Source organism: Pelodiscus sinensis, chromosome 5, assembly GCF_052426305.1.
Source record: "Pelodiscus sinensis isolate ZL-2025 chromosome 5, ASM5242630v1, whole genome shotgun sequence".
In the NCBI taxonomy this organism is placed as follows: Eukaryota; Metazoa; Chordata; order Testudines; family Trionychidae; genus Pelodiscus; species Pelodiscus sinensis.
The window spans coordinates 90876419-90904089 of NC_143056.1; the positions used below are offsets into that span (position 1 = coordinate 90876419).

The following is a 27671-nucleotide window of genomic DNA, read 5'->3' on the forward strand; positions in this document are numbered from 1 at the left end:
AGGAGAAAAAAAAGCCATACCCCCTACTAAGCAGAATACTTGATCTGCACGATGGCTTGAATTGTAATGGCGCTAAATTGTTTCAAACAGCTAAAAAAGCAGGGATCTTCTGTCCAAGGTCTGAAAACCTGAGAGGTTGTTTTGTATGGCCTAAGAAATGGGATTCTGATAAAGTTTGATCAAATACCTAACATTTAGATTTTGTTTTTCTTTTCCTCCAAATAGATTTACACGGATTGGGCAAATCACTATCTAGCAAAATCTGGTCACAAACGATTGATCAAAGACCTACAGCAAGATGTGACTGATGGAGTCTTACTGGCTGAAATCATCCAGGTAGTAGGTGAGTATCTCTTTTCTACCACGTACATGCCAGCTTGGTCAGAGCCACAGCTTGTTTTTTCACATAAATATATGGGAAAAGGAAATAGAAACCATATGGAATTAAGTTGATAATTCTCCCTCACAGGCTTTGATAATTACTTTGATAAACCCTTATGTTAAGGGATTGTGGAAAAATATTTGATGTTCTTGATAAGATCTCCTGACACAACATTATCACCCAGGACAGCTGAAGGGAAAAAGCAGCTGATGAGGGGGTTTTTTTTCTGCTAGGTGGCTTTTAGCTTTGCTTTTTATCTTTTTGTTATCTTTGTTCCTGTTATCTTTTTTTGACTGGTCTGGAAATAATTCACCAAGACAATTGTGTATTATGTTAAACCTGCCATTTCTGGTTGCATCTGAAAAATCCCAGTGTGCAATTAGGAATAGGGAAGGACATGATTTGTATATAGAAGAAAAGAAACCCTTAACAATCTGTTTTAAATAAGGAAGCTCTTTTGTTGTCAGTATGGCCCCAGGCACTATAGGGGCTGCTGTGAATGGAAATTGAAAATACAAATTGGACTCTACGCAAGTGTCCACATTTCCCGTGTTCCGGATCCTTCATTATTTCCTTTAGATGGAGGCTCATATCACAAAACACATGGATGGAGCTATGGAGAGTGACAGAATCAGTAAGCCCATTAATAGGAATTAGAATGACTGTTACTGACAACAAGACTGACAGACTTGAGATGCAAATGAGGAAGTCAGTAATGAAGTAAATAGACACCAAAGCTTGCATAGTTACATCTAGTATAAATGCAGTACAGGCAGTCCCCGGGTTACGTACAAGATAGGGACTGTAGGTTTGTTCTTAAGTTGAATTTGTATGTAAGTTGGAACTGGTACATATTGTAGGGGAAACTCTAGCCAAACATTTCTCCAGAGCTCAGTTTTATTCTCCCACACCTCACTTCCCTCAGTTCTTTATTCTCAAGCTGAGGTGTCTGCTGAGAAAAGCTGCTCTGCGTCTCCCTGGTCTTCTGGGGGAAGGGGCACTAGCTTCGCATCTCCCTGGTCTGCTGGGGGGAAGCAGCTAGTGCGGGGTTGCCTCACCCCATTTGTAAGTAGGGATCCGATGTAAGTCGGATCCATGTAACCCGGGGACTGCCTGTACATAAGAATTAGAGCCCTGAGTTAAGTTTAACATGAATTGGAAGCATTTCTGTTGCCTAACAGCTATACCAGGTGAGGATCTACGCATACCCACTGAATAAACATCACATTCATTGTTGTCTGAGTACAGCACTCTGAAAACTATCCATGTAACAACAGATATGTGAAAACTGCACATGAAGTAATTGTGTACCTGTGTATAAGAAAGCTCCATCCAGTGTCTGTGTAACTATGTATACCAAAGCAAATATTTTAATGGGAAGATTTCTGAGGGCATAAAGGGGAGGAAGGCACCCATCTCCAGTTGACTTTGAATGGGAGTTGGAAGTGTACTTGCCTTTTGTGCTTTTTAAAATCTTCCCCTACATACATACAGTGTATGTAACAGTGCTGCATAAAATCCTTGAGTAGAAACATGCATAAAAATAGTGCTTGTACATGTATCAAATGCTTATGTATACATTTCTAAGCGTACCTACTTGTGAATGCTCCCATATGTTTCAAAATAAATCCCTGGAAAACATTCAGAAGAGTTATTGCTTACTGAAATGTATGATTTAATTCACCTTTTCACTCCTCTGTTTTTTCCCCATTGCTGCTTTAGCATTTGGATTTAGTGTTTTAAGGCACAGCTGTGAAAAGTTAATACCTCAGGTGAAAGATTTTCCTTTTCATAGATTTTTTCCAAACAAAAGAAAATCCATTTTTAAACACATAAATTCCACTTTAATCCTCCAAATTGGCACTGAAAGGAAAATATTCATTTGCATCCCTTATGTTAGTGCCTTAGGCAAATTGCATCTCATTGTCACATTAGCAGTGGTAACTTCCACACATGGAAACACCTCTAACTGCAACTATAAAACCATGACCTGTTCCCATAAATTAGGATTTGTACTATGGAAGTTTCTGAATGGTAATTTAATTTTCCCTCCTGCATTCATTGCTCTGTTGTGTGTGCTGGAGTTTAGGACAAAGCAGTAATACCACAGAGAAATCTTTATTCTTATGGGCATTGGTGGTGTATCTGGTGATTATCCCAAGTTAACAAAGCCCTTTCAAGTAAAGTTTGGTCACTGCATGAATTTTGTATTCAAGACTTAAGTTGGTACTTCAGGGGTAAGGGTGATGTGTAAAGGGAAATATGTTTGTGCCTTTTTATGAAGAATAAAGAAGAGCTTTTGAAAGGTTTTCTGTTGTCTTATTAACTCTCTTTTGTTTTTTTGTTTTAAACATCAGAAATGCAGGTCTTGTCTCCCCCCACCCTTTTTTTTTTAAAGGAGAGTCTGTAAATGATTAGAGAACTGGTAGGATTATGCCAGTAGAGATGCCATGCTGTTAAACCTGTAATTAAGAAGGGATGTAATTTTTATTCTGCTTCAAACTCTGGGTTTTTTTTTGTTAACATCAGTTTAGCTCAGTGCCTAAATAGCACAGCTGAGAGAGTCTGTCATTGTTAAGGATGCAACACCTATGCCCTTTAGGGTTAGATTTCAGAAAGCTCTTGATATACAATGAATCCTGCAGAAAAACTAGAGGCAAAAACAAGGTTGACATGACTGATATTTTTATGGAAAAAACAGGCAGAACAAATCCTAAAAATATGTGAAGTCTTTGTTATACATAAGAACGGCCATACTTGGTCAGACCAAAGGTCCATCTAGTCCAGTATCCTGTCTGCCAACAGTAGCCAATGCCAGGTGCCCCAGAGGGAGTGAACAGAACAGGTAACCATCAAATGATTCCTCTCCTGTCATCCATTTCCAGCCTCTGACAAACAGAGGCTATAGGCACCATTCCTACCCATTCTGGCTAATAGCCATTGATGGACCTATCCTCCACGAATACTTCATAAGGAACGGAAAAGTAAGTGCATAATTGCATTTTAAAACCTTATAAAATCTGAGCTGTGTATTCTTCTTTTTGTGAGAGTTTGCTAAGATGCCAGCTTTCCTGCACAGGCTTAGATTTTCTTCCAGTGGTACCTTTTCCTACTGTTCTCTGAGTTGGTTAAAGTCTTCTTCTTTGAAGTTCACTGTCCTTTTTCTGTTCTTCTCACTCCCTGCTTTCCTTAAAGTTGTGACATCTATCATTTCATGATCACTTTCATCCAAATTGCCTTCAGATTTGCTACCAATCTCTCCCCTTCCTCCCCCTATTAGTCAGAATCCAGACTAAAATCCCCCCCACCGCTGTCATTTTCTCTACCTTCCTAAACAAGACATTATCCCCATTGTATTTGAAGAAATATCCTGTTAGTGAGATTATCTGTTTGCATGGTGAACACCCTAGAGACAGTCAACTGTCACTACATATCAGGGCCATCAGAAGGAATTATTATTGAGGTTTACAAGGTCTAGCACTTCCTCACGCTGTGTACATTCCTGTCACCCAAAAGCAGATGCATATTTCTGGCAAGAAAGGAAATCTGATTTAGTAATTCATAACTTGGTAACTTTCATTCACTTTTTATTATATCTTGCCATCCATATTTTGAAACAATGGAAAATTCTAAAAATATTTGAAACCTGAAAGGAATAAGTTTGACATGTAAGAGCGTAGATCTGTAATCTTCAGATTTAACTACTAGCAATAGTGTTCTGAAATTATTTTGTGTGCTGTACAACGACAGACTGTTTTAAGAGTCTCAAGTTTTTGACAAAATGCTAGGTTTATTTTGTTTCAAAGCTTGCAAAGATTTACACATCTGTGTAACTTCATGTAGATCAGGATGGGCAAACTCAGGCCCTGGGGGCCAGATGCGGCCCGACAAGCATTTCTGTTGGCCTACCCAGCTGAGCAGCAGAGATGCATACTTAGAGCAGGCAGCCAGCAGCATGTGTTCAGCTGCACCTCCCCCACCTTGCTCCATCCTGCTTCCCATCTACTTCCAGGATTCTCCTGCTAGCTGTGCAGGGGAAAGGGGAAGTGCTGAAGTCATGGTGCCTTCTGCCCCTGTACCCCCAGAGATCATAGAGGGAGACACAGTCAGTCACAATCTGAAGCACGTGACTCAGAGAAGTGCAGAAGGGATGGAGGAGAGACAACAGAGCCGGACAGATTTTCCTTCGGCTACATCTAAACTATAATGTTTTATCAGGAAAATTGCGTACCTTTTTCCCATAGTTTTATCAGAAGAGGCTTTTTCGAAATTTGGCCCGATTACACTGGGCCAAATTTCAGAAAAACGTCCTCTTTCGGAAGAGCTCTTCTTCCTCGTGGCACGAGGAAGACAGGGCTTCTGAAAGAGGGCGTCTGCTCTTCCACAAAAAAAAGCAGAAGAGCAGACTCATTCCCTAGAAAACCCCGTAGTCTAGATGTATCCTTAGAGACAGAATGTAAATGCCATCAGAAACTTAGCCAGCATGAACACTTTGTGTCATTATCATGCACACCAAGTCTATGCCACAATGTCTGTATGCCACACGCACACATTTATGCATACACTCTCCTGTCTGTGCCACACATACTCAGTCCCCCTCTTTCTCTCTCTTTTGCTCTTTCTGAAGCCCCAGCCCTTCTACCCGAGGCCCCATCACTTCCAGGGGGCTCGAACCTGGCCTGTGACCACATAACACAATTTGTGAAGTGGCCCCACTGCAAAAATTATTGCCCACCCTTGAAGTAGATGCATATTCCTGCTGCAGTCATCGGGATTGCTCACATGTGCTACTGTTTGCAGAACTTGCACGTCACATTGCAAACTCTGGATCAGGGAATGTGTTTTATTGGCAGGAGAATTGACAGACTTGCCTGACCCCTAGGCAAGCCGGGGGAGGGAGGTGGCTCCACACTCCTGGAAGGAGCAGGACCTTGGGATGGGCCCAGAGCAGCTGGCGCTCAGCACTACCCAGACTATGCTTCCCTTACCCCCCAGCACCATTCAGGGTTCTGCAGCATGCGACACAGAGTTCCAGTGGCAATTTAAAGGGCCCAGGGCTCTGTCCACCATCACTTATGCAGTATCAGCGGCTGGGAGCCCCGGGCCCTTTTGAATCGTTGGCCCGATGGCAGTTCCCCTCTGCCCCCCTGTCGGCGGGTAGGGTGAAATGCCATTACATAAAGTGATAGACCTTTCTTCACTTGGCCATCTAATGGTACTTGTACTCTGAAAGGTGGAATACAGGCAGTCCCCGGGTTACGTACAAGATAGGGACTGTAGGTTTGTTCTTAAGTTGAATCTGTATGTAAGTCGGAACTGGCGTCAGCCGCGGCTGAATCTGGACACCAGTTTTGACTTACATACAGATTCAACTTAAGAAACCCAGGCATCCCCAAGTCAGCTGCTGCTGAAACTGATCAGCGGCTGATTCCAGGAAGCCTGGGGCAGAGAAACTCTGCCTCGGGCTTCCTGTAGTCAGCCGCTGGTCAGTTTCAGCAGCGGCTGACTTGGGGACGCCTGGGGCAGAGCAGCTGGGGTGCTGCTGGGTTGCTCCAGTAGCGCGGCTCCTCGGGGCGAGAAAAAGACCGTGAGCTCCGCGGCGAGAAAAGCCCCGTTCGTAAGTGCGGATCCGACATAAGTCGGATCCGCGTAAGTCGGGGACTGCCTGTATATACTATAGTGTTGCACTGTCATGGGAGTTCAGAGTACATTGGCACAGATTTTGACATTATGAATAAAACATCATACTGAGTGCACATGCACAACGCACACAGATACAAAGTGATTCCAAATCTAATGGCAAAAAACCACACCTGAGACACTGAATTTAAAAACTGAGCTGGCAATTAAACTTGGCTTTTGTTTTGGTTGCAGTTTTTATTGAGAGAGCAGTGGAACAGCCAGCGTAACCAAAATTAGCTTTTCCCTCCTCCTCCTTTCTTGGCCAGCCAGTTGGGGTTTTTAAAAATTTGATAGAGCAACCATTGAACTATTTAAAATTGATCAATTTACTGAATGTAGGTGTTCCAAGGCAATTATGATTCACCTGTAGTAAGAGGCTCTTAACACCACACATCTGGAAAAAGCTCCGAAGGAAAAGACAGATGGTTCTTTTATACTCCTTATAAAATGAGGTTTAAGGGTTATTTTGAAAGAAAGGTTTTTTCTCAAAATAACCGCGTCTACACAATGTTTTTTATCTCGAAATCGGGTATTTCTAAATAGCGGCCAGAGGCGATTATGCAAATGAAGTGTAGGAAATTCAAATCCGCACTTCATTTGCAATTTCGCTCAGCTGCATTTGCATTCCTCTCTCGAAAGAGGAATGCAGTGTACATACCCTAAGGTGCTGCAGGACTATTAGTTCTTTTTAAATTCTCAACCTCTTTTATTCCTGAATAATTTTCATGTGTAAAAAAGCCCTTAGTACTCTTTGGGCCATCAGGTTTTATGTTCCAAATCTGCATCACATACAGTCAGTACATGTTAGAATTGAACTATTTTAGCATCCTTTGAATGAGATGTTAAGCAAAAATTTCTTCAGGCGTTAGCCCTTTACAAACTGTATTGGCCAACTTTAGTTTATTGAGGAAAATGTGTTGTAAGATCCAAAGATGTGGCTCTGGAATTGATTAATACTTAATAGCTGCTGTTTTTAATGTAGTAATTAATTCATTATTATACAGTTGCGTTATAGTTATTATTATACAGTTCATTGTATAAAAGGTTCTATATAGACAGCCACCAATGTTCTGCTCTGTATGGTCCCTATCCAAGGCAGATTAGCACCATTTCTAGCATAGTTTTTCCTGTACTCTATGGAGTGTCATTGGTTACCAATTTTTATTTTTAAAGGGAATGTATATGTATATCTGAGACACTAACAGCTGAGCAACAGATTTAAAGCACACTTTACAATGCTTTATGGTAGAGAGATCCTCTTTCTTGCTCATGTTTCCATATACTTTTGACTGTAATGAACTAACAGTACTAAAATACCTGGGTCACAGATGAAATAGAACCAAACCCTTTTCCCTTTAGGTTCCCTTCTCTCTCATTTGATTTAGTTTCTTTCTGTGAGAAAATGAGTATTTCTGTTCATACTGCTTTTATCACAGAGTAAAGCTGCTTTTACTATGTCTAGCTTAATAAAGGGGAAGAGAGAAGCCATCAAACATCCTCAGTGTATGTATTGAAAGTGGCAAAAAAGTTTGGAAATATTTAAAAATCTAAGGGTGAAATTCATTTCACTCTCATAAAACCACAGTAATCTGACTGTACCTGGGTAAAGTGCCATGGGGGAAATTGGTGAAATATCTCTCCAGCCTGTACTGTTGTAAATTTATAGTGTACAATGTTCGTTTTAGAATAATTTTAGGCCAGGCTAATGATACAGATTCTCTGTGTGGAGGGAAGAATCTGGGAAGAAAAAAAAAATCAAAAGCTTGATGGAGTGGTAGTAAATCAGCTTTATTGGGAAAGACCCATGTAGTCCGGATTTTGAGGTTGCAGAATTTGCAAGGGAATTTATTTCCTACAGAGTTCCATGCTCCAGAATCTGAGATTGTTTCAAGCTCTTAAGGTTGCAGAGAGAAACTCAATATTGTGAATTTTGTGTAAGTGATGCAGTGTCTTCTGCATGAGTCTGCAGAGAGCCAGAACTAACAGTTCTGAGGGATGCAACCAGCCCCAGTCATATCAACCTGGGATTCATAACTTCTGTAATTCTGCAGCTATGGAATATAGCATATTCTCAAAATGTTATGGAATTCAGGGTTTTTAAATAAAATACGTCATTTGGCTGCAGCTAGACACCCAAGAGTTTATTTTCTGTCTCCTTTCTTTTTGGGATCTGCTTGTTGCATCCTCTTGCTTTTCACCTTGGATATTGGGTTACAGTGCTTGCTCCAAGCACTATTTCATGCAGCCCAGACACAAAGTGACATAAAGCCAGAGGTGAGGCCAATCTTGCAGCCAAGTATCAAGAGTGTCAAGCTAGGTCAGATTTGCCAAGTGAAACATGTAATGTAGGCTACACCTCACATATCCTCCCCAGTCCAGTCTGACTCTATAACATTCAACTCTTGCTCTAGACATGCAGCATAGTATGAGTTGAACTTCAACCAGTACTGAGCAAGCTGCCAGTATGTGTCTCTGCCATCTCTTCTAGAAGCTCTGTCCTCCATCCCTGAAGTCACTTGGTGGTGTAGACAATATGGAAGTTGAAGCTAGTGAGTCGAGTAGGAAAGAATGGTGAAAATAACCACTGACAAATTTTGGGGCAGTTAATATTTTCAGCTATGATCTATAGTTGTGCGTGTATGTGGGTAGAGGAGAATGGAGTACCTTAATGTTGCTGTGATTATAGAAGTAGCAGCCACAGAGTTTAGGGGTTCTGCTACCTCTGTACACAGGACCCTGTTTATCTGGCAGAGCCATGAGCCTAAGCTAGTTTTTTCCCATAGCCCAAAGATTTCCTCACAAAAGATATGTCACCACCAACTCCAATTCTTTCTTCTAATACATATTGGCTCCGTCTACATTGGTATGATCTTGTGCAAATACTCTTTAACGCAAGAGTTCTTGCATTAAAGTATTTGCGCAAGAGAGCGTCTACACTGGCATTTGTTTTTGCGCAAGAGCATCTGTGCCAGTGTAGATGCTCTCTTGCGTAAGAAAGCTCCGATGGCCATTTTAACCATCTGGCTTCCTTGGTAGGAGGAGGGGCTTTATAAGGCAGTGGGCAAGCGACCAAGGAGCTTGCGAACAGGTGAGTGCTAACAGGGAGTTTTGAGAGGGAAGGGCGGGAGGTTCTCTTGCCTTTCTTTTTAAATCCCTTTTCCAGGACAGCAGCGATGGTTGGTGATGGGTCTGCTGTTGTTACCTGCACAGCGTGTGCCATGTTTGTCTTCCTCCCGGAAGAAAGAACGGATTTCATCTGCACCAAGTGCAAGCTGGTCGACATTTTGGAAGAAAAAATTAGAGGACTGGAGGCCCAAGTGTCGACCCTACGCTTGATCAGAGAGGATGAAGACTTCCTCGATAGAAGGCAGCATTTAATCCTTCAAGCACGGCAGGCAGAAGAGCCAGAGAGGGCAGTACGTGACCAAGAAGAGAACTGGCAGCATGTAACTTCTAGAAGGGGAAAAAGGCCAGCACGAGAATCCCCCGATGCTACAGAGGTAAGCAATCGCTTTCAAGCTCTCTCCACAGGCTCTGCAGTGCTGAAAGCTCTGGAAGGGACCTCACAAGGAAGAAACCAGAAGGGAACACCATCTACTGGAAGGCATGGGATGCGTAGTCCTACGGATGGGGGTTCCACGGCCACCACCCCCAAAAGGAAACGACGGGTGGTGGTGGTCGGGGACTCCCTCCTAAGAGGGACTGAGCCATCCCTCTGCCGTCCGGACCTGGAATCTCCAGAGGTGTGCTGCTTACCGGGAGCTCGCATTCAGGATGTCACTGAGAGGCTTACCAAGCTGATCAAACCTTCGGATCGCAACCCCTTCCTGCTTCTCCACGTGGGAACTAATGATACAGCCAAGAATGATCTTGAGCGTGTTACTGCGGATTATGTAGCGCTAGGAAGAAGGATCCAAGAATTTGGAGCGCAAGTGGTATTCTCCTCAATCCTCCCTGTTGAAGGGAAAGAACTGGGCAGGGATCGTCGAATTGAGGACGTCAATGCGTGGTTGCGCAGATGGTCTCGCAGAGAGAGCTTTGGTTTCTTCGACCATGGGACTCTGTTCCGGGCACAAGGATTGTTAGGAAGAGATGGGATCCACCTAACGAAGAGAGGAAGGAGCATCTTCGTGGGCAGGCTTGCAAACCTAGTGAGGAGGGCTTTAAACTAGGTTCGTCGGGGGACGGTGACCAAAACCCTGAGGGGAGTGGAAAAGTAGGGTACCGGGAAGAAATGCAGAGAGGAAGGGGCAAGAAAGGAGGACCCATGTTTCGAATGGAGAAGTTAGGATGATCAACTGCTTACCTGAAGTGTTTGTACACTAATGCAAGAAGCCTGGGCAACAAACAGGAAGAACTGGAGGCCCTGGCCCAGACCAAGAAATATGATTTAACTGGGATAACAGAGACTTGGTGGGATGACTCGCATGACTGGAGCGCTGTCATGGAAGGGTATAGACTGTTCAGGAACAAAAGGCAGGGGAGAAAAGGAGGAGGAGTTGCACTATATGTAAAAGAGCACTACGATAGCTCTGAACTCCAGTATAAAGAGGGAGAAAAACCTGTTGAGAGTCTATGGGTTAAGTTTAAAGGAGCAAACAACAGCATTGATGAGGCCACCGAATCAGGTGGATGAGGTAGATGAGGCTTTCTTCGGACAACTGAGCGAAGCTTCCAGATCGCAGGCCCTGGTTCTCGTGGGGGACTTTAATCACCCTGACATCTGCTGGGAAACCTATACGGCAGTACACAGGCAATCCAGGAAGTTTTTGGAGAATGTTGGGGATAACTTCTTGACACAGGTGCTGAAGGATCCGACCAGAGGCCGTGCGCAGCTTGACCTTCTGCTCACAAACAGGGAGGAACTAATAGGGGAAGTGGAGGTGGGTGACAACCTGGGAAGCAGTGATCATGAGATGGTAGATTTCAGGATCCTGACCAAAGGAAGAAAAGAGAGTAGTAAAATACACACCTTGGACTTCAAAAAAGCAGATTTTGACTCCCTCCGAGATCTGATGGGCAGAATCCCCTGGGATGTTAACATGAAGGGGAAAGGAGTCCAGGACAGCTGGCAGTATTTTAAAGAAGCCTTATTGAAGGCACAGATAGAAACCATTCCGACGCGTAGCAAGAGGCAAACATGGTAGGAGACCGGGCTGGCTTACAGGGGAAATCCTTGGTGAACTTAAGCACAAAAAGGAAGCTTACAAAGAGTGGAAACTTGGACAAATGACCAGGGAGGAGTTTAAAGGTATAGCTCGAGAATGCCGGGGGGGTTATCAGGAAGGCGAAAGCGCAAATGGAATTGCGACTGGCTAAGGATGTGAAGGATAACAAGAAAGGTTTCTACAGGCATGTTAACAAGATGAAGGTGATCAGAGAGGGTGTGCAGCCCCTAATGGATGAAGGAGGTAACCTAGGGTACGTCTACACTACAGCGCTAGTTCGAACTAACTTAGTTCGAATTAGTTAATTCGAACTAAGCTAGTTCGAACTAACGCATCTAGAACTAAAAACTAGTTCGAACTAGCGTTTTGCTAGTTCGAACTAGTAAGTCCACATTGAGTGGACTCTGAACAGGGCTTAATGATGGCTGGAAGCAGTGCCGGCAGGGCATAAAAGGAGGACTTAGAGCATGGAGATACTGTCTCAGGCTAGCCGAGGGCTGCGCTTAAAGGGTCCCGACCCCCACCCCGGACACACAGTTCTAAGGGGTGCCCCGCTTGCAAAGAAGTTCTGGCTTGGAGTGCCCTGAGTGCCCACACTGGGCACATCACACCACTCGGCCATCAGCCCGGCTGCACTTGCCGCAGGCTGCCATCTGGGGAGAGGGAGTAATTGGGGGGCTGCAGGAGAGCTTCCACCCCCAGAAGCCCGCAGAGCCAGCCCAGTCCTCCCCATCGGGGGCTCGTACCCCATTCCTCCCTCACCTCCTTCCACTTGCCCTTCCCTAGCCCCCCTTCTTATTGATGTACAAAATAAAGATAACGTTTCTTCCAACATTGACTCTGTCTTTATTGAAAAAAACTGGGGGAGACTGGGAAAAGGAGGTGGGAGAGGGGAAGAGAAAGGCTGGGAGAGGGGAGGGCAATTAACATGATCAGGGGTTGGGAACAGGTCCCAGATGAAGAGAGGCTACAGAGACTGGGACTGTTCAGCTTAGAAAAGAGGAGACGGAGGGGGGACAGGATAGAGGTCTCTAAAAGCAGGGGTTGGGTGGAGAGGGTGCATTCAGAAAAGTTCTTCATGAGTTCCCATAAAGAAGGACTAGAGGACACCAAAGGAAAGGAATGGGTAGCAGGCTTCAAAGTAGTAACAGAAAGTTGTTGTTGTTGACAAAGCAAATAGTTAACCTGTGGAACTCCTTGCTGCAGGAGGCTGTGAAGGCTACAACTAGAACAGAGTTTAAAGGGAAGTGAGATCAAGTGATGGAGGTTGGGTCCATGGAGTCCTATTAGCCAGAGGGTAGGAGTGGTATCCCTGCCCAAAGTTTGTGGAAGGCTGGAGAGGGATGGCACGAGACAAATGGCTTGGTCATTGTCTTCGGTCCATCCCCTCCAGGGTCCCTAGGGTTGGCCGCTGTTGGCAGACAGGCTACTGGGCTAGATGGACCTTTGGTCTGACCCAGGACGGCCATTGTAAGCTCAGGGCTCAGTGTCGGGGGTCTCAGTGGACCCCCTTGATTTTCATGCACACCTGGTCCTGGGTGGCCAGGCTGGCAGCTCTCCTGCCCTAGACGGCCACTTTCCTGTGCCTAGTGCGGAGATCGTGGACGAGGTCCACGATGTCCGCACTAGCCCAGGAAGGTGCCCGCCTCTTGCAGTCCAGGGGAAGCTCCCGGGAGCCGCCAGCCTGGTCCCGGCAAGAGGGGGTGGGCTGGGGGGCATCGGGTGGGTGGCTCTGTGCCGTGCCAGGTGCAGGGTCTGCTAGCTGGGTGCTGGCAGGCTTGCACCTGGCACGGGCACCGTAGCCAGCCCGTGCCCCTTTAAGGGGTCCGGGGCCGGGAGGGGGGCATAGAGTTTCCCTGGTGTTGGCCAGAGTGGCCACCAGGGAAACCTGGGGAGGGCTAGCCTCCCACTAGTTCGAACTAAAGGGCTACACAGCCCTTAGTTCGAACTAGCTAGTTCGAACTAGGCGTTAGTCCTCGTAAAATGAGGTTTACCTAGTTCGAACTAAGCGCTCCGCTAGTTCGATTCAAATTCGAACTAGCGGAGCGCTAGTGTAGTGCATAGGAAAGTTAGTTCGAACTAACGTCCGTTAGTTCGAACTAACTTTCTAGTGTAGACATACCCCTAGTGACAGATGATGTGGGGAAAGCTGAAGTACTCAATGCTTTCTTTGCCTCTGTATTCACGGACAAGGTCGGCTCCTGGACTTCTGCGCCAAGTGACGCAAGATGGGATGAAGATGGACAGCCCGTGGTGGGTAAAGAACAGGTTAGGAACTATTTAGAAAAGCTAAACGTTCATAAATCCATGGGTCCGGACTTAGTGCATCCGAGGGTACTGAGGGAGTTGGCAAATGTCATTGTGGAGCCTTTCGCTATTATCTTTGAAAAGTCGTGCAGATCGGGAGAAATCCCGGATGACTGGAAAAAGGCAAATGTAGTGCCCATCTTCAAAAAAGGGAAGAAGGACGATCCAGGGAACTATAGGCCGGTCAGTCTTACCTCGGTTCCTGGAAAAATCATGGAAGGGATCCTTAAGGAATCCATATTGAGGCACTTGGATGAGAGGAAAGTGATTAAGAATAGTCAGCATGGATTCACAAAGGGCAAGTCGTGCCTGACCAATCTGATTAGCTTCTATGATGAGGTAACTGGCTCGGTGGACATGGGGAAGTCAGTGGATGTGATATACCTTGACTTTAGCAAGGCTTTTGATACGGTCTCCCACAATATTCTTGCCAGCAAGTTAAGGGATTGTGGATTGGATAAATGGATGGTAAGATGGATAGAAAGATGGCTAGAAGGCCGGGCCCAGCGGGTAGTGATCAATGGCTCGATGTCAGGATGGCGGTCGGTTTCTAGCGGAGTGCCCCAAGGTTCGGTTCTAGGACCGGTTTTGTTCAATATCTTTATTAATGATCTGGATGAGGGGATGGATTGCACCCTCAGCAAGTTTGCGGATGACACTAAGCTGGGGGAAGAGGTAAATACGCTTAAGGGTAGAGATAGGGTACAGAATGACTTAGACAAATTGGAGGATTGGGCCACAAGAAATCTGATGAGGTTCAACAAGGACAAGTGTAGAGTCCTGCACTTGGGACGGAAGAATCCTAAGCATAGTTACAAGCTGGGGACCAACCAGTTAAGTAGTAGTTCTGCAGAAAAGGACCTGGGGGTTACAGTGGATGAGAAGCTAGATATGAGTCAACAGTGTGCCCTTGTAGCCAAGAAGGCTAATGGCATATTAGGTTGCATTAAGAGGAGCATTGCCAGCAGATCCAGAGATGTCATCATTCCCCTTTATTCGCCTTTGGTGAGGCCGCATCTGGAGTACTGTGTCCAGTTCTGGGCCCCACTACAAAAAGGATGTGGACGCATTGGATAGGGTCCAGCGGAGGGCAACCAAAATAATTAGGGGGCTGGAGCATATGACTTATGAGGAGAGACTGAGTGGCTTGGGTCTGTTTAGTCTGCAGAAGCGAAGAGTGAGGGAGAATTTGATAGCAGCCTTCAACTTCCTGAAGGGAGGTTCCAAAGAGGATGGAGAGAGGCTGTTCTCAGTAGTGACAGATGGCAGAACAAGGAGCAAGGGTCTCAAGTTGTGGTGGGAGAGGTCCAGGTTGGATATTAGGAAAAACTATTTCACTAGGAGGGTGGTGAAGCACTGGAATGGGTTACCTAGGGAAGTAGTGGAGTCTCCATCCCTAGAGGTGTTTAAGTCTCGGCTTGACAAAGCCCTGGCCGGGTTGATTTAGTTGGAATTGGTCCCGCCTAGAGCAGGGGGCTGGACGTGATGACCTTCTGAGGTCTCTTCTAGTGCTATGATTCTATGAATTGTTAAATAAACTGGTCACAAGAAAACAGCTTGCATTTTAGTTTAAAGGCAGATATACTGTATCCTGGAAATCAGAGTTTTGAAAAAAGACTTGGGGTGGTCACGGTGGTATGGATAATTAGTTGAATATGAGCTTGTCGGTGACACAGAACTTTGGCATTGATGTGACTGCTCCTGGAATATTGGGTTCATACCCCCTTCAAAAAGTATATTCATAAATTGGAGATGGTTCAGAGAAGAGCCATGAAAATGATTCAAGGACTGGGGAATATGCCTTTAGTGGTAGATTCCAGTGATAGATTCAGTCTTTTAGTTTATCAAAGACAAAGTTAAGGGTGACTTGATCTTTGTCAGTACCTACGTGGGGAATAGAAATTTGACAATAGAGGGCTCTTCAGTCTAGCAGACGAAGGTAAAACAATATACACTGGCTGGAACAAGAAGCCAGACAACTACAGACTAAAAGTACTTTTAGTACTTTTTTAACCAGGAAGGTAATTAGCCAATGGAACAACATTCCATGTGTTGTGGATTCCCCCATTAATGGAAATACAAAATCAAGATAGAATGTTTTTCTAAAATATATACTCTAATTAAGCTGCAGCTGTTGTACTTAAAACGGTAGTTAATTCATGGAAGTCCTATAGCTATGTTGGGTAGTTGTTGCTATGTCAGAGTAGATGACTATTTTGGTCACTGAATCTATGCTATATGCACATACTTTATAAAATGAATGATACCAGCACACATCCGTCTATACACGTGGTGTTTATACACCCATGCCTACACCCATGATACAGTGCAGTAGCCAGTTTTTAAGCATTTGATAGTATAAGGAGTTACCTGTCACTTTAAGAAATGTCAGCCCAGTTGTCTCCTTTTGAAATGATGATGACCTTTCTCCAGCTGTCTCTGGAGGAATGACCCATGAGAAAAATCCAGCCGCTGAATGGGTCTCAATGTTTCACATATTTGCTTTGATTGGACAACTACAATCTTAGGCCACTTGATTTAGCTAGTTACAAGTGCTCTGGAAATAATCGGTATAAGTATCTTCACTACACCTTTTGTATTTTTTCTTTTTTTACAGCAAACGAAAAGATTGAAGACATCAATGGCTGTCCAAAGAACAGATCTCAAATGGTAAGTGGTAATGCAGCTGTGCATGTGTGTATTACACAATGTCTAATAAAGTATGACAGTTAATTTAACTGAGAATTGTGAAATACTTGACCCAATACAGGGAAAGGGAAATCTGAACTGTCAGAACAACATTAATGATCCATTTCTCATCCTGTTGAAGTCAAAAGGAGAAGGCTTGGATCTAAACCTCTTAGCACAGTGTACATAACTTTTCTTTCTGTGACATTTTAATGTTTTTGTGATACACTGTTTAAGAAAAGCAAAAAATAAATCCCGCGATTTTATTTCAAAACAGTTTTGCTTAAAGTATATTATCATGGTTGCGCCAAATAAAATGAAGATCTTTAGGGCTAAAGGATTGCAGTCTCTTAGGCGCTATTAAGATATCTAGACATTTTAGGTCCTTTCCAAAAGACAGAATATGTTCATATATTAATGGTGGTTATGCCAAAATAGAAAGGAATTTGCAAATGTGAATTTAGAAGCTGTTATAAAAAATGTGCATTTTTTTATTGTGATGGGTTTTTATCTGTACAGTATTTTTACTTATCTGGCTTGTTTAATCTTCAAAACCAAGCATCAAATGATACAGTAGTGGAACTGATAGCATGCATTACATGAAGTGGATTTGTTATTAGGAACAGTGCCATTAATATTCTAGACAAGATATTTGAAAATATTTGCAGTAATAAGATAATTTAAAATGTACGGTAAGAAGATTATTTAATGTATAATATTTTAGACAGAGCTCATTGTCCTTCTGTATTTTCATACAGAATCCATGTTATGATATTAATTCTAATTTATCTACAAATTACAGCTGATACTGAATTTAGGATTATTTTAGTATAACATCTATAACATATTTTATGTATGCTTTTAGTTCTTACATTTTTTACCTGTGGGTTCAACTTTTATGTAACTGGTGATGAAACTAGTTGAAGGGTTAAGAGTTTGGCAGCCGTTTTCCATCCCAGAGCCAGAAACATCTTTGTGTTTTACTATTTCATTCTTCCCTGTCTGTGAAGTTATCCTCTTTATATCCACAGAGCAACCATTCCTTAAAAAGAAAAATACCTTTACAGATTTATCTTGCTACTTTTACTCCTTGGTAGAGATTGGCTGCTATTCTTGCTGCAGCCACAGCAGCTGTCTAGAGTATAAATAAATAGAGGAAACTTTCAAGATCATTGTAATTTAATATTTCACAAGTGTATTGTAAGAACAGAATTTCATTCATGAGCTAAAGGCGATACCAGATTATATAAAAAAGTCCATTTTGTTTTAACTGAAAGTTAGATTCACTCCCTTTTTTTCCTCTAAGAAAAATGTCACTTTCTACTGAAGTATCTCTTCTGGTGTTTGCAGCCAGAGCTGCCATCAAGAGCTATTGCAGAAGCCAGGTTTGGGCATATGTATTTACATAATGTATATTTATTTAAGTAAAACAACAAAGATCTGTAATTGACAGTGCTTAGTTCCAATTAACATGAAGATAGTTCATGGTAAACTCAGCATATAGAAGTATAGAATGGCCCAGAAAAATTCAGACACCATCCTACAACTGTAGTTTTCTGCATAGAATGAGACATGTCAGAAAATGGTGAAGAACAAAAGAAAATAAAAAGCAGTTTCCTGTTTGTGTCCATACTATAAAAAAACTAGTCCAAACACGCATGGGTCCACGAAGCACAGCAAGGGATGCCCTTCACTTAATACTTTTCATTACAGGAGCTAAACAACTGTTTTCTTTTCTTCTATTGATCTAGTTTTTCACTGTCCAGTGGCTCACATTAAAGACTCAGTATGCACTGCCCTGCAGAGTTTGGATACTATAGTACCATGTCTTGTACTTACAGAAAGTTAATGTAGTTAATGCTGGTAGCATAGGGAGCAAATGCTGAATGTTCAATGGAGTTTACAATCCTGAGAATATTGACTTAACAAAGCTTCCTTTAGAGTAAAGTAGAATAAAGTCAAGGAGGAGGTGTTAGTCAATTTTTATGCACAAATAATAGTTCTGGTTTTAGTGACTTGTTCATAGAGTGCAGATGTTCTGTAACATAATAATGTCACTTTACAGGTTCTACTCTAATATAAATGAGTATATCTCATTTGCAAGGATTGCCATTAGAAAACCAGCATTTGCAAACGAATGTGCACAATATCTTAAATGATTTTTATTCTGTTTCATATTTATCTGGGGGGGGGGGGGGGGCTTCTATTTCCATGGCACAAAAGAGAAAACAAAGACAGAAAGACCCTTACTCTGAATAGCTGAGGCCTTGATCCTGTTGTCTGGTCCCTGTGGACACACTAGCCCCAAACCTCAGGGAAATCCATATGTAGGGCTTGTGGTGCTCCAGGTGGGTACAAGCATCCATGCACATTGATCAGATTGATGGATGGGAGCCTCTGATACATAAACATGGGAAATTATGGCAACACGTAAAGAAGAGCGTAAATAGAGTTGATGGTTATAAGACACAAGGAACATGAAAAGTGTGTATTTTATCTGAAGCTAGAAAGATGGGGGTATTAAACTGGAGAATAAGATAGGGAGAAAAGAACAAAGCACAATAGCATAGGAGTAGAGAGCAGTAGGGGAGAGCTAGGTAAAGGAAGAGATTTTTTTTAACATTGAGATTAGAGGGTAGATGGGAGAGTATGTTTGGGGTAGTGGGAGAATGAGGATGTTGCAGGCAAAGGCAGTGATGATAAAAAGCTTGAAATGCACATAGGAGGAGATAAGTGGAGCATCGGGGTAGGAAGTACATTGAAATAAGGTATTGCTCTGTAGTTGGGATAGAGCTGTGCTGTGCCTTGAACATTAGGATGAAGAGTTTTAAAGAGATGAGCTCTAAAGGGATTTAAGGATATTGCTATAGTCGGAAAGGACTATCATTTATGCAGCAGTTAAAACCGAGAGGCACAAGGTAAGAGATTGAGAGGCCTGAGAAGGAGTGTTTACAGTGTTTAAAATAAGAGAGAACAGAAATGTGAGCCAAGATTTTGGCAGTGTGGATGGACTGGAAGGGAGACATTCTAGAAATGGTAGTTTAATGAGAATATTTGACAGAACCTGGATAACCAATGACAACCCCAATGTCATCTGAGTTTGAAGGAGGAGGAGAACAGAGGTGCTGTTAATAATAGTGAGGAAGGAGGAATGTGTAGAGAGAACGATCAGAAGGTTTGATTTATCCATGCTAAGTCTGAGGAAGCAGGAGGGTGCCCCAGGGGAGATATTGGAGACACAGGAAGCAGTGTAGCCTGGACAGAGACCCCACAATTTCCCCATATATTTGGAAGAGGAAATTGCTGTGATAACTATGAGGTATCTGAGGTCATACACGGATTTATAATTTTTAATGGTGGTCACTCTCGTGCATCTATCTATGAAAAAGAGATTGACAACAAGGAGAGAGTACACTCTCCTCTCTATGCACTCACCTGTCACAGTTGCCCTTTAATGCTCTGAAATATAATCTATGGGGAAAATATCCCATCAGGTTGCATAGGTAAAAGGAAGGGATTCAGTCTTTGCTATTGTTTATTTGGCTGTAGATTGTGCAGAGTTAGTCCATTTTTAGTCCAGCATGGGCCAGAGTCTGCAACACTTATTAACATCATTGACATGACTCTTTGAATAACTATCAGGCCCGTATTTTCAATACAGTGACTTTAGCTGGCTTGGAAAATCTACTTCAGCACAGGAAAGGGGGAAGATGTAGCCAAATATAAAAGACATCAGATATATTTAGGATATAGAGATGAAACATTATTAATTAATGTTGCGACACAGAACATAACAAGGGTCAGTAAAGTTAAAGAGGAAAGTGAATTCAAGAGACAATGGTCTTCTAATGGGAGCATCCAACTCCTGGATTGCTATGTCTAGGGAACATTACCTCAAGCAACCTAGATGATCTCAGCTGCTAAAATCAATAACACTGGGACACAACCTTATGGAGATTTAACAATTAAAAAATTATTTTCATTTGCACCCCAAAACAAATTGGAATCCAGTGGAATCTTGGAACAGGTGTAATGTGATTAATATCTTGGCCATTTACATTAGATTAGGATCTGCCCGTATACATGTAACATTGCTAAGTGGGCAGTTACCTTCTGCACTAACCTCTAGATATTTAATTATAGGTTTATATATATCAAAATCAAGGCCCTGCTTTCCAGTGTGTCTAAAAGTCATTTTTTGTTACATTTAGAAACTTGACAATTTTACCCCTGCAGTTTCTCACTGTTAGCATCAGTTACCATCCACCCAGCCTAGCGATATAGCAGAGGACACACCGTGGAGTGTATTAGTTAACCTGAGGGGTTACTGTTAAATTCTGATGCTGAGAATGCTGACCCATGTTACTCAAAGCCAAATTCAGTCCTGGTATAACTCCATTGTCTTCAAAGTAGCCGCACTTGGTTGTGCCAGGGTTTAATATGGTTTCAGGAGTGGAAATTGCATTTAAACTCTAACACCTGACAGAGATTCAACCAAGCTGCGTAGTTGTCCCCTTGCTGTCTTTATTTTGGGATAATCAGCAGCCACTCAAGACTGATCCTCCAAAATGTTTATGCTTCCATTGTTGTCTGGATGAGTGTGACTGGTCGGAATAAGTCTTCTGAGGGTGGTCCAACAAACTTCTCACTTGGGAGGAAGGTCTAGTCCTTAGTGCACTCCATTCCCAATGCAAAGAGTTCTGCTGCTAGAAATGTGCTGTAAATTCAGGGACATACATTGCAGAAGATATCAAAAGCATCACAAATCTTTCTCTCTCTGCAGCTTCAAAGCACAGGATTTCTTGGAATCTTAGTTTGTTTCAAATAATTCTTCTGTATGATTTTCCTGGGAGATCTGATGCAGAGAACTTTTGTGCCTTGGTTTTTATTATACATTAGTATTACCGTAACTATGTTCCTCAGTGAGCTTGTGTTTAAATGTTACCACTGTTTGGTGTTCCTATAGAAACAAATGGGCATCTTTTTGGCTACAGCATGGTATTTTTCTACACAGCTGTATGTAAGGCTGAAGGGGAAAGCATTACTGGGATCAGTGCCAGACTTACTGTGGCAGCCACTAGCTTAACTCCTTCGACTTCATGCTGAGGCAGTGGCTAAATATTGAGTATGGGAATGTCTAACACTGCACTTTTTTTAGTGTAGCCTCAGTTTCTGTTGTTCACAGTAAAGGTCAAAGGGAAAAAAAAAAGACCTTTCGGCCCTCATTTAGAAAGCACTCTCAATACTTTCTCTTGCCTTTTGTCCTTAAAAATAAATAAGTAAGCATGGCTGCAGTGTACACAAGCTTCTGCATCTTGCTGTAAAGAAAGGGGATTTTTGGAATGGTCTTCCACCCAGGAATAAGCAAATACGTGCTATACGTTTGTCTCCTGGTAGTAGCTTTGATATGCTGCAGATGAGACTACTTTATCCCCCTGGTGAAAGTGACTTACATTTTGATGGCTATGATTTTGATCTGTGGCTGCTTAGTTTATTTTGAAAACTGATTATTTTAATGGAACCAGAAAAATGAAAGCTAGAAAGAAAACTAATTAAATATAACAATTCAAGGTTAACATCATACAAGGATTTTGACGACAAAAAAAATCAGAAAGGACATCAGAGCTGAGGCTATCCTTAACTCATATTATAGTGCCTACAGCCTATAGTGTATATGTTATGTAAAATTGCCTATTACTGTCTGAGACCATATAGGCACAACAGACACTATTAAGTTCAGTATAATTTCACTTGCTTGTATTAAAGTTGAATTTGGTCTCATGAGTGGAAATTGTGCTCAGGCTGAATTCTGCAGAGTGAGTTAAGGAAAGATCCTTAATGACATAATACTTTGCTCTTCAACATTATTGTCACTGGACCTTAATTGTAGGGGCCTTTTTCAAGCTTCTTTGCAGAGAAGAGAAAATTAAAAGCAAGGAGCTAGGAAATCAATCAGATGGGAAATAAATGGTAGCTATAAATTTATCCCCCTCCCCATAGGATTAATTAATGTATTTCCTTTTTGGGCCCTAGCTATGGAGAAATCTCTGTAGGTTTTCTAAATGGCATGTATTGAAATAATGTAGGTCTCAAGCGTATGTTGACAGTAAGAGCTACCTGCTCCTGTTTATATAGTTCAGCTCCTGCTTTCTGAATTCCACACAGTGGCTTTACTTTCTGAACAAAACCCCCATTTTCTTTATCCATAAGAAAAAAATAAGTACAGTGAAATACGTCATGAAACCCTTCATGCTAAACCAGAATGTGACAAAGATTGTGTGTCAGGTTTCTGATTTGGTAGCTGAAGTTGTTGATACAACTGTTTCTTTTGCCACCTAGGCTTCTGTGTCTATTTGAATATGACTCTATTTATAGAATACCTAGTACTAAGCTCTTCACATTCATCTATCCAAAGCAGGTCCTACTTTTGACAAAGGATTATCCAGTCTAGAGAAATTAGCTTTCACTTCTGTTAGAGTGTCTGTGGATCTTTGATTTCAGGCTTCTGATGATATACTGTCTCTGTGTAAGTATGTTTAATTTGGTTATTTTAAATAATTAAATAGTCTTACTCCAAAGCTGCTGTGATGTTTGTCAAGGATAGTTTATTCTCTGTTTTGGGGCTGGAATGATTTTTTTTTATAAATCCTCATCTAACTTGCTTATTTTGGGCTAAACTGTACCTTTGTCCTGGCCTGGCTCATGCAGCTGTAGGAGAGTGTGAGGAGGAATAAAATTCTACACTCCGCAATGATACTGTACAGGACCTAGGTGCTGGGTCCAGGCACAGGAAAGAGAGCAGGGTTTGTACACCCAAAATGTTCACTCCTCTGCTACACCAGCAAGTAAGTGGGCACAGAGTAGGTGGAGTCATCTCCTACACGCCCTTTACCACACCAAACACATGCATGTTGACCAGCCATAATGGTGAGGCTGTGTCTGGTAATGGGCTGTAACAGTACTCTCTTTCTGTCTTGCCGCTATGGAAGAGAAGAGCTACGAACTGACCCTTACACTGGGTTGAGCCAAAATGCTTGATCTGTCCCATTAATATCAAAGAACATGATGCTAGATTATCAGATGGTTGGAGCTTTTACCCTAATTAAGGATTTGGTCTATAATATACTAGGCTTGTTTGAAATTAATCCATGTATGCTAAATTACTGGTTTTAAAAATAAAATAACCATTTTTAAATAAAAGTGGCCCCAAAGCAACAGACAGACAGAAAATGTTCTTTATTTTTGTGCAAAGAATTATAAATCCAGTGGACATGTTTCATATACTTATTTTAGTTCTTTGCTTCAGGGTTTGATTGATTTCAGAATTAATTTTACACATTCAAGTTACAGATTGATATATAGAATCCTTCGGTACTTGAGTTTCTGTATGGGGATGAAAAACACTGTGCATGGTCTCCAGAACTGCATCGTTCCATGCTTTCTGCAGCGTCTAAGCTCTTAATAGTTTCAGTTTGAATATTTTTATATGCAATGTAAAGGTGGGTGGTTCTTATAGTGATTGTCCTTTTGGATTCCTCAAATGCACGTGCACAATAGAACAGATTTTTGTTGGTCACAATGTCCATAGGAACTATACCTGCAACCTGGAAATCTTGGCACCCCCCCTTCACCATCACCCCACTTATAAAGGGAAGAGCAGGCCAAACTGACCTTCAGTTCCTTATCATCCATGACACTACGATGGAACCTATGCAGTGACCCCTTACTTTGCACACTGTGCAATCTGTTATTAGGGTAGTTAGTTGTTAACTCATGGTTTCTATGGTTAGTGCTGCTAGTATAATTTTAGTTTGTATCATGCTCACTAGCAAAAAAAAAAAAAACAGGCAAAAACTTTTTTAGAATAGATTTGGAGATATCCCTGATACTAGGACTCAAGCTGCTATGGCTGAGTCTGTTGTATTGATTTGAAGGGTGAGAAGAATTAAAGATATTATAAACACTTTCATTGTCCAACATGGAAACAGTGATAGAAAGGTTTGGGTTTTTTTCTTGAGTCTCTGGTTTATTTGATTTCTTGGGAAACACCCAGATGCATTCATTCTTTGATCAAACGTAAGAAACAACAATATATCAAAACACACATTTATATTGAAACTGAAACTGAATAATTATGCAAAACAGATTTAACCAAAGCCTGTTTAAAATCTTTCTTCTTTTACAAGCAAAATGTCAGTTTCTCTTTTTCTTGAATACACTTTTCTTTGATGAAAAGGAAGGGTTAATTTCACTTGGTCTTGCTGTCTGAAATACAAACACTTTTCCTGTTTTTAACAGACAGGCACAAGGTGAGGGAAAAACAGGACAGAAATGGTACAGGAAATATGACTTTTGTTGATGTTCTAGGAACACTGGATGTCTGCTCAGTAATGAATGGATGTTTTAGGCTGAAAAATCAGCCTTGGTACCTGTTCCTTGGACTCAGGCTCATGTTACAATCATGAGGCCTTATCTCCTCAGATAAGGCATGTGGATGTGGCATTGTATGTAGTGCAGTTGATTTCAGAAACCATTGAAAAGCTAAGTGGAAGAGGGGTTAGGAGGAAAAAAATCATGGAGCTGAAGGTAACACAATTGGGTATCCCCATTTAATGGACTGAGGACTAGATATGATGACTTTTAGGACTATCAGGTGAAAATGTAGTTCTCCAAAGAAGAACAAGGTCTGCTGGCCTTGCTCTTGGGAAGAAAACCCTGTGGTTCGATTTACTCTTTTTGCTTGGGATCGAGGAAGATGAGATGAGATGTGATGAGCCGAGTTGGAAAGTTTTTTCACATTTCTCCTTTTAAGGACCCCAAAAGGTGATAGAAGGGAAATGGGTGGCATAGTTCATCCGCTCATTATTACACTCTATTAAATCTATTTCCATAAGGCAAAACTTGATAGAGGTAATGTTATTAAGTCCAGTCTCAACATAATTCTTGACCCCCGTCAGTAAGCCTTCTTTGGACTAATTCAGTCCCTGTCTGAGTTTCTTGCACCTGTTTATAACATTCTTTATTTAAAATAGCTATTTTCATTCTTACTCTGCAAGCAGACAGAAGTTACATACCAGTTGTCACAACAGTCCTCCCTCCCCTCCCCGAGCATTTAAAATTTGCCCCTCTTGAAGGCTGCTATCAGATGAATGATGGGCATTTTTGTCTGGGTAAAGGGGCACATTTGTCAGAGGAAAGGGGCACATTCCTGGCATATGTTCAATTGTTGTTGCTTCTCCAAGAAGACACAAAGGCTATGTCTAGACTGCATCTCTCTGCCGACAGAGGGATGCAAATTGAGCACTTCAGAAGTGCAAATGAGCCTGGGATTTAAATATCCTGGGCTTCATTTGCATACTCACGCTCGGGCGTTGTGCCGAGCATGCGCCCTTTCGAAAGTGAAAGTAAAGTGTAGCCGCGGCCGACAGTGGGACTCTTTTTCGGCAGAACCTGTACTCCTCAAAAAATGAGGATCTGCCAAAAAAAGCTCCTCCCTGTCCGCAGAACTGTGGCTACACTTTATTTTCACTTTCGAAAGGGCGCGTGATCGGCACAGTGCCTGAGCGTGAGTATGCAAATGAAGCCTGGGATATTTAAATTCCGGTCTCATTTGCACTTCTGAAGTGCTTGATTTGCATCCCTTTGTCGGCAGAGGGATGCAGTCTAGACGCAACCAAAGTGAGGAAGGCCTGCTTCAAGGTCCTTCTGCTGGGACACTCAAGGGTCTTAGGGGTTGATTCCAGGTTTGCTGAAACATGCCTCTCATATCTCATGGGCACCATGGCTCATACAGGCCTACCCACCAATCCTGTTAATATTGAAACTCCTCAGGAAACTCGGACAAGGTTCAACCTCTGTAATCCTGGTAGTACTCAGAGCAGGTTAGCTTGACAGGCTCTGACCACGCTTCCTGCTCCACCTTATATAGTTTAGTAAAATGGATGTTAGTACATACACCGGGATCCAGTATCATTGCAGCAGACCATCTGGATGCAGGCTAGTTAGCAGGCACTGAAAGAATATCCAGACATCTCAATACACAGCAGAAAAGCTTCTGCTAACCATCGTGTGCTGTAATGCAGCAAAATTAAAAGGATTTTCTGTTGGGAAGTACGTCACCCATCTTCCTTCAAAGCACCTGTTTCTACTAGTCTGAACTATCTGCTAACCCCAAAATATTGAAGACTATTCATCAACTCCACAAGGATACATTTAGCAGCAAGAGCAGCTCACCCTCCTCCTATTCAGGGCCATATCATATTTCCCCTTCCTACAGTTGCTAGATTTCTCAAAGTTCCCATGCATGTGTTTACTTATTCTGGGAGCCACCCCCATCCTGGGACCTCCACAGTGAGATCTGGCTTAATTCAACTTCCCTTTGACCACCTAGTAGCCTGCTCTTTTTACCAATTAAGACAATGAAGACTTCCTTTTTAGCAGTCTTTATAGTCTCCTTACAAAATTCCTGCCTATGGTGGTTTCTGATTTGCATTTAAATCATTTGGTTCACCTTCCAGTTTCGTCTTCAAACCTGGGGAAAAACAAATTGTAGTCCTTTAACATGGACAGGGCTATTTCATACTAGTTGGACAGGACCTGACCCCTCAGCGGCTCCTCCAGAGTGTTTATAGCCTTTGGAGATAGGATAAGGCCATCCAAAGCCACTTCCACCCAAATAGGTTGTCTAAATAGGTATCTAACTGTATTAGATCCTGTTATGAGATCACCAGGTTAGATACTTCAGGCAGGTTAATGGCCATTCCATCATAGTTCAGGTAGCGTCTCTGGCTTTTCTAAGAACGATGCCTTTTTTAGAAAATTGCAGTATAGCTTCACAGGAATCAGTCCACATTGTCACCCAGCACTGCTTCTGAATTGTGGCCTCAGAATCAGACGCCCACTTAAGTACAGCTGTCCTACAGTCCTTGTTTACATAAGACTACTATAATGCCTTTCTGTCTAAGAGGTCACTGCTTCCTAGTCACTAGAAGTGGAATCCAGGACAGACATCACTTGAAGAAGAAAGAATGGTTATTTATCTGACAGTAACTGTGGTTCTTCAAGCTGTTCATGTGGATTCCAATATCCACCCTTTTCCTGTGTCTATAAAGTCCCTATGCATATAGGATTCTGTACTAGCGAAGGAACTGGGGATGGTTGGGTCTGCTCTGCCCTTTTATGTCCTCTGGTGGCAAGGTGTGAGGATCTAATTGCTAGCCAGAAAGTATATGATGTCATTTGTACAGGACACATGCTCACCACAAGCAGATGTGGACTACACATCTCAAAGAACCATAATTACTGGAGATAAGTAGCCGTTCTTTCTTTAAGAAAGGGCTACTTTTGTTTCTCTAGAAATCATGCTTTACTATTCTGTCTGTTAGAGATTCAGAGCAGAGGAATCACATAGTTTGGGCATTTCCTAAGACATTTCCCCTGTTTTG

General features: G+C 42.4%; 1 protein-coding gene across 8 annotated transcripts in view; it reads left to right on the forward strand.

Annotated features, from left to right (window-relative positions):
• Positions 1-27671, forward strand: part of NAV2 (neuron navigator 2) — a 689797-nt gene that overhangs the window by 440476 nt on the left and 221650 nt on the right. For all 8 annotated transcript variants that reach the window (XM_075927729.2, XM_075927722.2, XM_075927724.2 and 5 more), the window contains 2 exons: positions 226-343; positions 16157-16209. In XM_075927729.2, the coding sequence (XP_075783844.1) occupies positions 226-343; positions 16157-16209 (171 nt within the window). The remainder of the gene's footprint in view (positions 1-225; positions 344-16156; positions 16210-27671) is intronic.